General features: G+C 48.7%; 2 protein-coding genes across 3 annotated transcripts; one reads left to right on the top strand and one right to left on the bottom strand.

Annotated features, from left to right (window-relative positions):
• Positions 1 to 3,014: 3,014 nt before the first annotated feature.
• Positions 3,015 to 12,728, top strand: LOC118512098. 2 transcript variants are annotated; one of them, XM_036056065.1, is made up of 4 exons: positions 3,015 to 3,254; positions 4,259 to 4,383; positions 11,164 to 11,793; positions 11,867 to 12,728. In XM_036056065.1, the coding sequence occupies exons 2-4, from the start codon at positions 4,379 to 4,381 to the stop codon at positions 12,219 to 12,221; spliced, it is 990 nt and encodes a 329-aa protein (XP_035911958.1). In that variant the 5' UTR covers positions 3,015 to 3,254; positions 4,259 to 4,378; the 3' UTR covers positions 12,222 to 12,728. The 2 variants fall into 2 exon arrangements, with proteins under 2 accessions (XP_035911958.1, XP_035911957.1); XM_036056064.1 differs by having other exon boundaries at positions 3,016 to 3,254; positions 4,306 to 4,383.
• LOC118512118 (probable protein BRICK1-B) lies at positions 12,677 to 13,734 on the bottom strand. Its single transcript, XM_036056094.1, has 2 exons — positions 13,509 to 13,734; positions 12,677 to 13,421 (listed from the first exon to the last, which is right to left on the bottom strand). Exons 1-2 carry the CDS (start codon positions 13,624 to 13,626, stop codon positions 13,312 to 13,314), a joined length of 228 nt encoding a protein of 75 aa, XP_035911987.1. The 5' UTR covers positions 13,627 to 13,734; the 3' UTR covers positions 12,677 to 13,311.
• Between the last annotated feature and the right edge of the window lie 827 nt (positions 13,735 to 14,561).

Here is a 14,561-nt window from a genome sequence, read left to right as displayed (position 1 = left end):
AAATTTGATTACATTTTCGTTGCCCAATCATGGTTTCTTTTCGCCGCCGATGCACTCACCATCGCCTTTTGTCGATCGCGCTGCAAACCACACCCGCGTCGATTCATCCATGCCAACCAATTAATCATCCCAATCTGTCCACTTCCATCGGCCAAAAAACGATTCCTGGGATGAGATTGCTCTTGTTTTGTCCGTGCCTCCGTGGGGAGATTCCATTGGATTGCTGCTGCTGGTGTCTACGGTGGCTGGTGCTTACGCTGATGGAAGAAACATCAGACAGCGAGGCAGAATTCGCTGGTGGTGCAAGAAGAAGGAAAACGGAATCCATCGCATATAATTTTGCATCCCATAACGTACACACGGCGCGACGTGTTGCTTGCTGCCTGCGCTGACATAATGGGAAATTGGAGTGCTTGCGTAATGAGCCGTAGCCGAAAAAATGTAGCGCAATCGAAAATACCATTTTTCGGGTTGGTTTTTGGTATTAGTTTCACTCGCGTTGACATCAGCTTCCCGGTGCATAAGGTGAACTACGCTTTAAAGTGTTGTGCTGGTTGATCTTGCATTGAAGTCACCCGTATCGGCTTCTTATGTACCTAACAGTCCTCAATCCTTGTCTTTTATCACTTTCACTACACAAAACCAACACGCCAGTCCTTTTAATGCATCAACCTGATCCTGTTTTGTATGCAACTGCATCTGCACCACCATCAAACGCGCTATTGAGCCAATTATTAGCCGCGGTGACTTGAGCGAACAGCAAAGCGACGAACCTTTTCACCTGTGCCAAGAAAGAGACAGACGCTCCTCGTGTAGGAAAAAGTAAAGCATGCAAATTGTGTTTAACGATCGTTTGAAAGCGAAGCAAGCAGGCGGCGATGTAACGCTGGCGATACCGAACTACAGCAGAGATGAGTAGGCGACGACGAGAGGGCCTACTACGCTGCTTCTTCACATCCGGTTTCGGGGTTAGGTACCCCGGCAGGAGAGAGGTGTTACTGTAAGTGCTTTTCCTGCAGTCGGAAAATTTATATCGATCACAATGATCCCCCCTCCTCTATCCTTGGACATTGCGCTGAAAGGTCATCCCGGAGATACAGCCCGCGTGCCCATCGAGGCACATGGCTGGCGATTGAAAATTGGTTACGGCTGCCAGGTGCGAGGTGCGTCCATCAGTGCCCTTTTACGGTTGGCAAATGGAGCATCAACCTTCAGCTGCTTTCGCTTTCGCATACACGTCCATTATTGCGCGCTTTAAATAGAAGCATATCAAATCCATCAAATACCGGACATATCACCCACACCCCCAGGGAAGCTGTCGGAAGGGCGGGCAGTTCTGGGAACGGTGGCCCAAAATCGCATGGTCAGTTATTCGGTGCGGGCCAAAAGTGTAGCGTGTCCCGCTCGTACGAGCCACGTTTGCCACTGTAATTGTTGGTAGCATCTGGCGTTCGGGAAAATTGCACGCACATACTATCATTGCAAGTGCATTGCTTCACGATCATGTAACTCGGAAATCGAATTTGCATTGATTTGCACTCGCGCTCGTCCTGCACTATCAGCGAGTGATATGTTCAATACCGTACGCCACATTTGCGTCAAATCGCCCACATTCGCACGCAATTAGCCGCGGTTGAATGAGCTGGTGAACGCGCGAGATGCTCTGATCATGCTTGAAGAAAGCCACCTGTGTATGCTTTACTTTGCCTACCGATCCTCTTGAGCAAGTGGAAAAATCAAAACAAAAATTGCTCACTCACTCGCTCCCAGCGAATGAAAAATCCACCCCAAATGCGAACAAACGAACGCACGAAATGAAAAGCGAAAACAGATACAAATTCGCAGCTTAAACACACAAACCGATCGATGTAGCGACGGCGATGCCTTCTTCTTGAGGTAAATTCCGAAAAAAGAAATACAAACGAACCTCAAAAGGGCTGCTCTACGGCAGAGGGTAGTTTTACTTTCGTTCCGTTTATTAAGTTTTCTTCGCGGTATTACCATTTCATGTGCGCATACGCACGCGGCTTCTTCGCAAGGCGCTTTTCGCGATCACTTTCCATTGCTACGGTGAGCCGCTACGCGCTAGCCGTGGGTAGGTTTTATCGGCTTTCCCTTCGATGCCGGCCATTTCATGCTGGAATGTTGAGAGTTGTTTTTTTTTTCGTCGACTGCAAATCATTTTTTCGTTTTAGCTTTTCGGGACGAAATTAAGATGAAAATGGAAAAGATCTAGCGCGGAGCATGAGAGACGATCGTGATGCGCAGGGAGAATAGGAAGGGAGAAAAGGGGATGTGAGGGAGCTCCATTTTGTTTAAGCCATTAATTAATGAACGATAAAGGGGAATGAAAACGGAAACTGAAGCATATCAAGTAATTGCCTCTCTGCGAGGCTTGCACGAACGTTTGCAGCATTAAATTAATTATGGAAATGAATAAATATGGCTGCTAGTAAGAAGCCATACCGACGACGTCATGCTATATTTCGCTTTTTTTTAAATGACACCTTCTGGGCGATAAAATGGAACGACTCACTTCAGCTCCAAGCGACGTTGGACTGGCTGTTTGTGGCGAATTGTTCACTAGGAGGTCATTGGAATTTTGCATATGCTACAACCCACCACCAGTAAAACTCATTTCATTTGTCACCGCACACCCACGGGACACGCGGGATGTGAATTAAATAATCCTAAAATCATCGAACTCACATTCGGTTTGGGCGAGCTGTGTTTTGCTTTGATTTTTTTTAGTGTCATACCCCATTATTAGCATCAGTTTAAACACGAGCGGGTCGAGTCGGTTTGTGGCTCTTTATCTGTTGCGGCTCTCTCTCTCTCGCTCTCTTTCCCACTCTCCCTCTCTCTCTCTTAGTCTCTCTTTCACGCCTGCATCCACCGATCACGCTACGATATGGAACGTGCAGCATTCGACGTTAAATTGCACCTCGCCGAACGTTCGTCGTTCGTTCGTTCGTTGAAGTCGTTACGTTCGCGGTAAGCTTTTTCCCGTGCTTTTTCGGTAGTGGGGTCCGGTTGGTAGCTAGCAAGGCCCGCCAAATGGTATGTGCATCGTCGACACGCGGGCCGGGAAAGGTGCTGGTGGGTGGCGAGTGCATGGGGGTGAGCCATATAAAACATTAAATTCGTCCGCACCGGCAGAACACTCGTGTATGAGACGGCGTCCATAAAGCAGGCAGACGACGAACACCTCCAAACGAAAGATCGAAGACCGATCGAAGTGCTCGCCAAAAAAGGTGTTTGTTTTAGAATTGTATATCGTAGAGGAGTTTAAGGACATCAAAAATCCCGCACAGTGTACAGTGAATAAAATTGCCAAATGAAGTGACATTTAGCTCTTTGGGGCGCATAGATAAAACACTCGTGCAGCGAACTTTAGTGCCTGGTTTTGTGTGCAATCGTCTTACAGTGAACTCTCCACCTTGAAGGTGGAAACCCCCAAAAACTCTCCAAGAAGCATAAACGCACTTGCGAATAAGAAAACACAATCCTGAGTGGTGCTTCTCACCTCGGGTCGATGATCGAGAGGAGAGGCCTTTGATCTGGCTGCTTCCCAACCCTCTTACTCCCCCCCTTCCTCGAGCCCCTTTTTATGTAGATCATCCGACTGGTGCGATGCATGGTGTGTTTGTGTGTGTTTGTGTGTATGATTCAACGACTTTCCTTTGGCGATCCGGTAATATGCGATTATAATCGGAAAGCATAACAATTAACGAACGAAAGGAAAGTGCGCACTCGTTTTTTTTTTCGTTCCTCTCTGTATAAGCTTACTCTCGCTTTCCTCGCACAGATCGTACGTTGATGGTGTAGCAGCATAAATCTGTAGCCTACCATCGGCATTGCATGCAGGCAGCTCGTATGCTGATCGCGAAATTTTGCTCCCACACGAGAGGGAGAAGAACGGCCATGATTATGATGATGGAGAGCTCCTTCTCTCGGTCTCTCTTCTTGGGCCGGAAAATCGGCAGGCAGGGGGAAAGTGGGAATCGACGAAGTGAACTCAATGTTGTGGTTCCTTCGGAAGTTTGTGGCCACCGTCCGGAGGCTACAGTTTACAGTGTGCCACCGTTGTGGACGTGCAGACCAACCAGAACAGGCAGATTATTGTGCGAGTGGTTTTCAAACACCTCTTCACATTGTAAAATCACTACAAAAGAGACTCCGTAAATCGATCATTTCTATGCAAATTAAATAAATCCTTTCTCGTGTGTTGTAAGGACGTGTGTATTTTTTGTTTCAGTGAAAGTGATCTCGTTCCGTTTGTTTCCTCTCTTCTTCAATTCCCAGTGTGATCAGTTCCCCTCCCCCCGTCTAGTGTTCATCACTTTTGGTCTATTTTGTTGGCAGTAACAACACAAAAATGAGGTATGTATACATTGCAGGAGCACAATAAGAGAAAAACACTTAAAACAACCACGCAATTGTGCATCGTCTCTTGAGGCACCCACCAGCTGCCCTTCCTTATTCGGAAACAGTGAAGTAACGCAGTCTGCCGCGATCACGAACTTCCCTCGAAAAAATGTCCAAGCTCTCCCTCAGGCACAGTGTGACACATCGAGCAAACACACACACAATGCCGCTGGGGAAATTCTTAGCCACCCAATGGTCCTGCTTTCGGTCCTGCTCAATTTCGTCATGCATGGGGCCGCTTTTCGCCGAACGACGCGCTGAACCCCGGCAATCAAGCCCTAACTCGTGCTTTGTGCTCCAATATCATTAGCCACGAAATTTGTCGTGTCCGGAGCTGCGCTAATGTTGACGACATCATGTCACGCCCTCCCCCGAGGGGGCGAGTCGCCTTCCAAATCGAGATGATAAAACAACGGTTGTTCCGATTTCCTAACGCGAGCAGCAATCATTCCAACGTGAGATACTATTATTTCGCCCCGTCGCCATTTGCTGTTCCAAGACACTGCCAAGAAACTGTACGGGGCGCGCAGATTAGCGGGGGAATATTGCAATAGATCAATATGAAACAAACCCCCGCTGAACAGTCCATTGCGCGGTGTGGACTCGCGGTGACAAAATGATTCGCGTGCCGAAATGTGTGCCCAGATATCAGAGACGATCAGAGCCTTTTCTCCTTACTGCCGTAAGGTGTCCTCTCTTTAGGGGCCACCCTTGAGCGCTGCATAATGCATGCGCCCGTTTGCGGGTAGGATGAATTGCCAAACGTCGAAGCATTGCTCACTCGTCGAGCGCGCCATCGATTGCAGTTGGAAATGGGTTAGCTTTGAGGGGTCGTTTTGCAAGTCATTAGGAGATCCGGGCCCGAAGCGATGGCCTGGGACAAATCGGGAAAGAAAGGCAACACAGCGCGCGCGCCCAAGGATAGTGTTGCAAGTTGTGTTCGTCTATTGACAGCGGACGCCGCGAACATATAAATAACGGTTCAGTTTTATTCCTCAAGCGCTGTGACCTTTTATAAGCGTGCGACTAGATAGTCTAAAAATAAAAATTAATCCCTCCAATCCAATATCTACAGCCGACTACAGAACGCCATCCATCACAGCTAGACACAAACAAAAAAGTCCCGGGCAATCAAAACCATTCATTAGCCCAAAACGATTGGCCACCTCGTACGCACTTTAATGATTGTCCCCAGGCGGTTGCATTGCATCATACCATCAACGCCTCCGGGTATGACACTCGTAACACGATAAAAGGGACAGAAAGAAATGGGCAGACAAGCAGGCAACTTAAAGAAAAACCCGATCGACCGAGCGACGAGACCGACTACTGACCGACTGACCCAACCTCGGGGTACCAAGGGGCTGTCCAAGAACTCATCGCTGTACACCGGATTGGAAAGAGGTTAACAGCACCGACAGCAGTATAACCCGGTGCGTGCGATGTGATGTGGTGTGATTGCACCGAAAACAGACCGACCTGTCGCGCGTTGTAAATTTAATACGCCGCAAGAAACGCAAGATCTTGTCCACTTATCTAACACCTGGTTCCAAGCTGGTTCCCCTGGTCTTCGGGAAGGCTCACAAACAGGAGAAGCTTGCGATCGGTCGCTTTTACTTTCTTCCTTCGATCGCTTTCTACGTGCAAAAAAAAAGAAGACTAAATATGTTCCATCGTCCCACCCTTCCCCTCCTCCCTCTTCTCGGAAAAGGGGTTTCCGAAACGCAGTCATCGGTTCTTTTCATCGATCGGTGGCGTCGGAATGGGAAGCACAAGGCGGCAAGATGATCGTTATTTATTAACATTTATGTTCCTTTTCATCCCGGCCTCTTTTGTCGTGCTGCTTTTCAAAACATTTCTCACTTTGGTCGATAACTTTTTTTTTCTGCGATGATCAACTTCGATCACAGGACTCGGAATGTTCCGAAAAGGGTTCGGATCGCATGGGATCGGTCCTTTACACACAAACAGACAGACACACACAAACACGTACACACAGTTTGTCCATAAATAACACACGATCGAACGGTTCGGTTGGTTTGCTTTCGGGTTCGTACGCGCTCTGTTTATGTAACCGCAACAAGATCGCGACGTTCCTTGCCAGTGCACGAAAGACTTCAACTAACCAGGCAAGCGACGAACTCCCTCTTTGCGGTCGTTTCTTTTTTTTCCTTTACCCCGGTTTTGCGATGCTGTTTTATTCAGGCCAAGAAGGAGGAGAATCCGAATCGGGATAGCTTGGGCTACGGATGGGCTTACGGCGTCATGTCCACCGCACATGACCTAACCTGCATCGCCGCTTCCATTCTGTGTGTGTGTGTCCGTTGGGAGCAGGTTTCGCAGTGTCGCTTTTTTCTCGCTTCTCATCAATTCCCGGTGAATTGAGGGAGTAACGATTTCGCAACGACCAGACGAAATCACAACCAACTGACCACCACCGTCTGTGACACCGGGCTGGCTGTGCTGGAGGTGTGATTCCCACGAATCCCCTTGCTTTTTTCGGGGAGGACGACCACGCAACGCATCTCAATTCCAATTTATCACCACTACTGCTGGTTGATGAACGAAGACTTCGCTGTCGGCAGCAAATGATGACCGCTGGATAGAGCTGTTATGCTAGAGCAAATTGTTGATAAATGATCGTGTACCGAATGAGCCCCGGCCCGGGAAAGGTCGTTCGGCCGTTCGGCGGCCAGGTTCGCTAAAGATCACGCTACCACGTGACGTGATGAGTCCCGGTATGCCAGGCAGCTCGTCCCGAACCGGGGTGATTAATGAGCCGCACGGGTGCACAAGCAATGGATAGTCACGGGAGAGAGTGTCATGTCAGCCGGCTCGTCCCAGAACCAGTTGTAGTACGCGGGAGCAGCAGTAAGGTTAGATAAGACCCTCGGGGAGCTCCAAGTCTTGCGTCCTTGGAGTTACACATCGATTAGTCAAACGAGCAGTTTTGAAACCGAGCTCAGCACCGACGTTCTGCCGCGCGATCGGAATCCCACTAGATCGATCTCCATACGGCGCACGGTAGGATGCGATCTTCAAATGGCAAATGAATGACTGATGTGCCACACTCCTATGTTCTCCTACGTGCAACAGCACCCGTCTGTGCACATTGCGCAAAACGTTTAGTCACGTTAATTACCAGTGTCAGTGGTGTGCATTTGCACTTTGGTGCCAGAAACAGTCATTAGCATCGGAGTTCGATTGCTGCAATGCGTCTGCAATGGTGCAGCTGCTACTAGCGGATCATCTGCTCTCCTACTCCTAGGGCCACCGATTAATCACCATTGCGATGAACGAATTTCGAAAGAGAAAATACTTTTCCCTGCTGACCGTTGGCAACACAACGCATGCCCGGCGAAAGTCATCGGAAGGCGCAGAAACACACAATGGCCACGGGTGGTCATAAAAGCGCGTCCACACGAAAAGCGAATGTTGCAATGTTGCACTGCGCTGCTAGTGTGCAATGTGTATCGCGTCGCATTTGCCGGAAAACTGACATCTCTCGGCTTGTCTGAAGTGGCGATGGAGAGATGGTGAGGACTTACTCTTGTACTACCTCGCCTTGCTCCTTCGTCGCCGTCTGAACAAAGCTACCGGAACTGACTGTGAGCCGGTGAGCCAACGGCAAAAGCAATAAACTCAAGCCTCAAAGTGTCATAATGAGGCGGAAAACATTCGTCATCCCCATCGTTTCATTTGTCCTGGCCCGTTTTACTTTGTACAACCACCGTTCACCATTCACGCCACACATCTCGGCTTGACTGGCGGTCGGAGGGCTTTGGAGGATTTTTATTGCACTTTAGCGGTGGCTGAGGTTTTTTGGACGCGTGCAACGAGGAGAGTGCGCTTCTCACGCTCCGTCCTAAAGCGACGCCGGAAGAGATCATTTTTCCGCCAACGAAACATATTTTTTCTATTAACGGCAATCATAACCACGAACCACGATCATCCGGGACTGGATGCGGTCATTTTCCTTCTGCTGTCCAGCGGGTGGTTGAACCATTTTTGGGCACAACGAGACAATGATCGCGGACGTTCACGAGTGGAAAAATTTGTTAATCAAACGCGCTTGCATAAGCGACACATCCGGACAAGCCGGGCATGAGGGGACGTAGCAAATAATGGACTGACCACAGGGGGGGAGGGGCACCCACCGATCGATTACGGTGCGCGAATCGGAACAATAATTTGAGCGTCTCTGGGTGGAAATTTTGCGCTGTGGACAGACCAAATTACGGCCCGAAAGTTGAATGTGCCGAGCAAAAGGGCGCCCCGAATAAACTAATCAAATGCCAAAAACCCAAGCGCTTAACGAACCACGGAGAGTGAAAGCATTTGTTATTAGATTAACGACGAGAGGCATTGCTTTTTTCGCTTCGCGTGACAATGAACGGCGGAGGCCCAGGGAATTGGTTGAGATTCAATCAACCGCATAACCCTGGCCATGGTTTACCTGGTGTGCATACACTTTGTGGGGAATTTTCGCGGCTAAACTGCATCTTGCTTCCACATCCACAAGCGCTCTCAACACTTCATTCGCTGCACTTTGCTACCTTCGGAGCATGGCGGATTGGAAAGTGAAACATAAACTAGCGATTAATGAACAAACAAACCTCCGACGCCGTTGTGGGTCGTGTTAGAAAGACGTTAAGCAAAGAAATGTTTAGCTACTTCGACGGGGAAATCAAAAAACAATGGCTGCACAGCAAACAAACTCACATGCCTGGAATGCATCATTATTGAACTCCACGTGGCCTTGAGAGGGTACTGGCAGCAGCAGTGCAATGATGCATGTGTGTGTGTGTTTGCTTGTGTAACGGATGGGTGGAGATGCATTTTAAGGGCTGTTTCTGCTCCCCCCCGTTGCGTCCCCATTTGATTGCCACCGGAGATACTCAAGATCTCGTTACGACTTCCATCACTAAGCATTCTTGGAGTACGACGGAACCTTACTCAGGGTGTTTATTGTGATTGTTCCGAAAAGACTTCATCGTCTGACCGAGAACCTCCTATACGATTGACCTCTTTTCCCGAGACCCACTACGCGAACGATCTCGTTAAGCTGGTCGCGCAATTCTTGCACGCATCGAATCACTCTGCGGAGGGAATTCTTCTATTCAACGAAACACATTGCACATATTGCTCCATCTACACTGCCAGTGCTATCTTCCAAGACTTCCACGCGTGTGTGTGTGTGTGTGAGTATGGGTGTTCGCCCCAAGTATCTAACGATCCACCTTTGCATGCTGTGATCTGAATTGCGTATCGTTCGAGCTCAGCATGCCACACGTTCCAGTGGAGTATCGCGTGAGAACGTTGGGTCGGCGATTTCTGTGTCACATAGCAACGTGCCGAAATCGCCGGTGCTATGATGCAAAACCGAATCGAAACGATCTTGGCTCATCCACACGTGCTTGAGCAACCGGGGCACAACATATTGCACATTTCGCATGCCGCATGGGACATGATGCGAATTACTTTATGTTTTTATGGCGATGCGAATTTCCACGCGGGAAGTGAACGTTAATCTACTTTTAATAAGAAGGAAGCTGCCACGGTTTGTAATTGGAGTACCGTTTGACATATCATAAAAGCCACTGCAACCATGTCATTGAAGCGAAAACAAACACGATCCGGGTCCGAGCACACATGCCTCGGGTACCTCCATCTCGATCGCGATCCACAGCGACGACCATTCATCCTTGACTGGTTTGACGCGTTTGACAAGCTACATTCCTCGTCTCACTTTCATTGCAATCTATACGCCTTTAATCGATGATATAATAAACCATATCTCGGATTTTCATAACGGTGTTTGTCGTCTGGCCGTCACGGTACGGTGCAGATCGCAGCTGCCGTCCAGATAAAAGCTACCAATTTTGCTACCAACGTAAGGTGCCCTTTCTCTACGTCCCGGTGCTTTTCAGTTTTTCCTTTCCAGAGTAATGAACACCTCGACTCTGGGGGATTAGTTTGTCTCTGTTGGGGCGCATCGCGGCGACCGATCGCGGCAAATGACACCCAGACGATCGGTCGTCACGAGGTTGCGTAAGCGTCGCGGCTCCTCGCACGCCTTTGGCCACGATCGTTGGGAAAAAGACAATTCAAATCGACGTACGCCAGCCAACATCGATGAATGCGTCTGTTGTCGCTTTTTATGCTGATGAATGCCATTTAGCGAACGCCCCGTCACACGTGGACAAACGATGCTTCCCCGCGTTTGGCTTGCGAGTGCATGATGATGATCTCATTTCCAAAACGCCGAGACAATCGGTGAGGCAGCGTGTGAAGGTGTAGACAAAATTGCGCACATGCAGATGATGTGGCGGATCGCAGCTTGAGTCGCTGGTCTGTGGGAAGGGAAAGCCATCGTTCTCATCCGTTCCCCCCTGTCCAATGCGCAAAGGTTATGACCCTCATGCAGCACGACAAGCCATCACCAAAACGTCTCGTGTAAACGGGCGAAAGTTCACCAGGGACCTTACGCTGATCGCTTCTCATCGCTTTCGATGCATTTATGATGTGCGTGTGACTTTCGGCGGTTCTTGCGGATTCTTCACCCTTAATTGGCCATTGTCTAGGTGCTCATGCGTGGCTGCACTGGCTGCAGGGATTAGATGTCGATGAGTGGTCGGAAGCGCCGGGAGAGCGGCATCGCAAAAACTTTCTTTCGGGCAAGCCCCTAATCAAATACATTAATTGCAGTTTTGTGTGCCTTTCTTTCACTCGCAGATTAACGCTTCAGCTGTGCTGCGGAATACTGCTGCTGTGTGTAGTATCTGGCCAGCAGTACAAGCAGCAGCAATCGGCTTCGCCTTCGTCCTCCGCGACGTCTTCGGCGAGCTCCTCCGACACCGTACCTGCTGCGGCCAATAATGTTGCGTACCGGGCCCGACCCTACTCGAACCAGTACAGCAGCAGTTCCTCCGAAGAGGAGGAGGATGATCGGCCAGTTGCGTCTTACAACAGCGGTCGTCAGCAGCAGCAGCAGCAGCAGGGTAACACGCTGAAGAAGAGCTTCAAGAAGCCGTCCTACTCGAGCGAAGAGTTGGAACAGGAAGAAGAACCGGACCGACTGACGCTGCTGCTCGAAAAGTCTCAGTTCCAGTGTACGGGCCGCACGACCGGCTACTACGCCGACGAGAGCCTCGGCTGCGAGGTGTTCCACTACTGTCAGGAGAACCAGAAGCACTCGTGGATCTGCCCCGAGGGTTTCACCTTCCACCAGGTGCACCTGATCTGTATGCCGCCGTCCGGTGACAACATCTGCGAACAGTCGTCCAAGTATCACTTCGTCAACGATTACCTCTACAAGCCGATCAACATGGAGGAGCATATGACCAAGCCTAACGTTACACTAAGGTAAGTCTCCCACTCACTCAACACCAGCATCAGGTTGGATGAACGTCTCTACATCTCTTCTCTCATTTCGCAGGTATTCGGAGCGTTACTACCCGGAGAACTTCTACGTTGACGAGCGTCACTATGATGAGGAACGCGTCTTGCGTCAGCACGAGGAACGTCACCAGCCCCAGCAGCCAATCAAGCAAACCTACCACCACCAGCCACAGCAGCAGACGATTCGCAAACAGCCGGTCTATGCCACGACACCCTCGTCCTACCGGTTGCCATCCTCTCCTCAACCCACCCACAGCGTCTACCGTTCGCCGGATGAGATTAACATCTCTCTGCAGCAGCGACGACCTGCAGCCCAGCCCGGCTCCTACGTCCAGTCCACCACGCCACGCTACGAGGACGAACCCGAGTACGATAGCTACGAGCGGAAGTAAATTTCGCCTGGGAACCACCACTTCTAGTGGCCAGTTGAACGTCACTGCCATGCATGGAACAGAAGCGGCGTGGAAGCAGCGTGTCCACATACCCCATTCCCCCCTCAACCCTTCCTCCCCCTGTCGTCTCCCGCGCATCAGGGACAAGCAGTACATTTCGTCCTCTTCATCAGGAACCCGGCTGCCAGGTGGTTCGGAGTTCGCGTTTAGCGGGTTAGCTGTGTAAGACTACATTTTTCGTTTTAAACCACCAACTTTTATCGATTATCTTAAGCGTCAAAGAGTCAAAGAGAAGAGAACGGAGAGAGAGAGAGGGAAGGCGACAGCGTAAGGCGTAGTTTTCAATGTCGGGAGCTTTGCTTCGTTCTACCGTTGTAAGAAGGAGCTCCGTCGTTTCGTCTCTTTTCCATCGCGAAACCGCGAACCGAGAGTGTTTGTGTTTTTTTTCTTCGTGATTAAGGATTGAAATAAAGTAAAATATTTATTTTTTTTTTCATTTATCGAAAATTTGCTTCCCTTTTTCGCTATGGTTTGATTATTGTTCAACTTTCTACCCTAGACGAATGTTCGTGGAGTGAAGAGCTAAGCCGATTAAAGAGGTAATGTCTGTTTTCTCAAAGAAAGGATAAAAGAAGATAAGATTTCTCGTACATGAAGAGGCCTCAGCGTGCCTCCAAGTTTATGGGTTATCATGCTATCATTCTAGAAAGAAACATATAAAGCCGTACGATACGTATAAATAATTCCTGGCAAATGATTAATTCGCACAGACCGATTCTGTCCATGACCGACCCGTGGTCCCAGACTGGCGACCTAGGTCTACTCAAAGATTTCCCCCAGTCTCGGATATTTCAACTAACATGCGCTACCCTATCACTACACGTTGGCATTTCGATTGTGTACCACGTACGTGCACCATCGGTTACTTCTTCTGGAGGAAAGAGCTTTGTCGCTAGAGTTTTACACTGTAATGAAATCTTCATGCTGAAGTTTTCTCCGGTCTGCGTGCAGTTTGTTTACGTCCCAGATAAAAGGGCTTGTCTCGCAGTGTGTCCTGTCTTGTTAAGGCCGCACCCGGACACACGCACTACTATTGCAACGTTTCTCCTTTCGTGACGCACGCTTCGAGGTAATCGATTCGTCGTTCTAGCGTTGTTAACTTCTCGTTCAGCACCGCTAGCCGGGATCGGCAGGACATATCTACAAGCGGAAACCGGAAATATTAGAATTTACTGTATGGGTCACACGGAATGAGTGTGTTGTTGTCGGCGACACGGCGATACATACCGAACGAGTTGAGAAAATCCGTGATGCGCTTGATGCTCGCTGTTATCACTTCGATGTATTCTCGATTGGCCCAATCCTGGTGTATCTGTTTCTGAATCGCTTCCCGATGAGCGTCCATTTTCACTACGCGCTACACAATTCTATTAATTTAACTAAATTAGAAAGATTGGCTTTCCGTTCACTTTGTTGTATTTACGATTGGGGGAGGCCGTCTCGATTATCCGTGGAGTTCTCGTCGCATTCGATTATTCGTACGTCACGGATAATCGGGATTGAATTTTGATTTGAATTACAGTAGTTTAGACACAAACCGGTACACATTACGAAAGGTAGATAAAATATTTTAAACTTCATTTCAATAAAAAGGATAAGTTTCGGATTTTTACTAAAAAGGCTTGCTGCCTTTTTTTCTACACATTATAAAAAAATTTAATAACATGAACATTCAAAATGGTTTAGTACAATTCTGGAAATGATACTCAATAAACAACAATTAAGTTAAAACTGCATTTATTTTAATGAATCTCACCTAAGATACATGCTATTAGCTACCGATAAACTTTGCCGTATATACATAATTAATCTCAATTTCATCCAACAACAGCCTGTTTGATTCTGATCAGCTGGACGCAAGCACCACGCTGATAAAAGGTATGCAATGCGCACATTTTCTGAGCATAACACAAAACGCTCAACTTCCCATTCCGTGTCGTCGGTTGTTTGCCCATGCTTTTGCTCAAGGCAACTGTAGCTCCTGGCAGCGACCGTCCGTGCAAGCTTCTGTATGCTAATACCGACCGGAGAGGGAGAGAGAGAACGACCACTCGCATAAAGTTCATTTGCATCCGAAGGTCCTGCAGATTCATGACGAGATACTACAGGCCCACCACCTGCAGTTGCATTGGAGTCAATTCAGATGCAAAGGGGTATAAAATATATCTCACAAATTTTAACTAATTTTCAAAATTTAGGAAAAATTTAAAATTTCCCATAAATAGCTGTTACTGATTTCTTCTCGCAATAAAGACACCAGCCAACGCACACCACCAGCAT

The sequence above is a fragment of the Anopheles stephensi genome, chromosome 3 (assembly GCF_013141755.1).
Source record: "Anopheles stephensi strain Indian chromosome 3, UCI_ANSTEP_V1.0, whole genome shotgun sequence".
Taxonomy (NCBI): domain Eukaryota; kingdom Metazoa; phylum Arthropoda; class Insecta; order Diptera; family Culicidae; genus Anopheles; species Anopheles stephensi.
This window is presented reverse-complemented; position numbering and strand designations above follow the sequence as displayed.

What these genes read in the sequence shown, in the direction of transcription:
- LOC118512098 (XM_036056065.1), top strand. An exon ending in AAGCCTAACGTTACACTAAG is followed by an intron (nt 11,794 to 11,866) that starts GTAAGTCTCCCA and finishes CTCATTTCGCAG; the next exon opens with GTATTCGGAGCGTTACTACC.
- LOC118512118 (XM_036056094.1), bottom strand. Translation starts at nt 13,626, where the DNA reads ATGGACGCTCATCGGGAAGCGATTCAGAAACAGATACACCAGGATTGG. An exon ending in GGATTTTCTCAACTCGTTCG is followed by an intron (nt 13,422 to 13,508) that starts GTATGTATCGCC and finishes TTCCGCTTGTAG; the next exon opens with ATATGTCCTGCCGATCCCGG.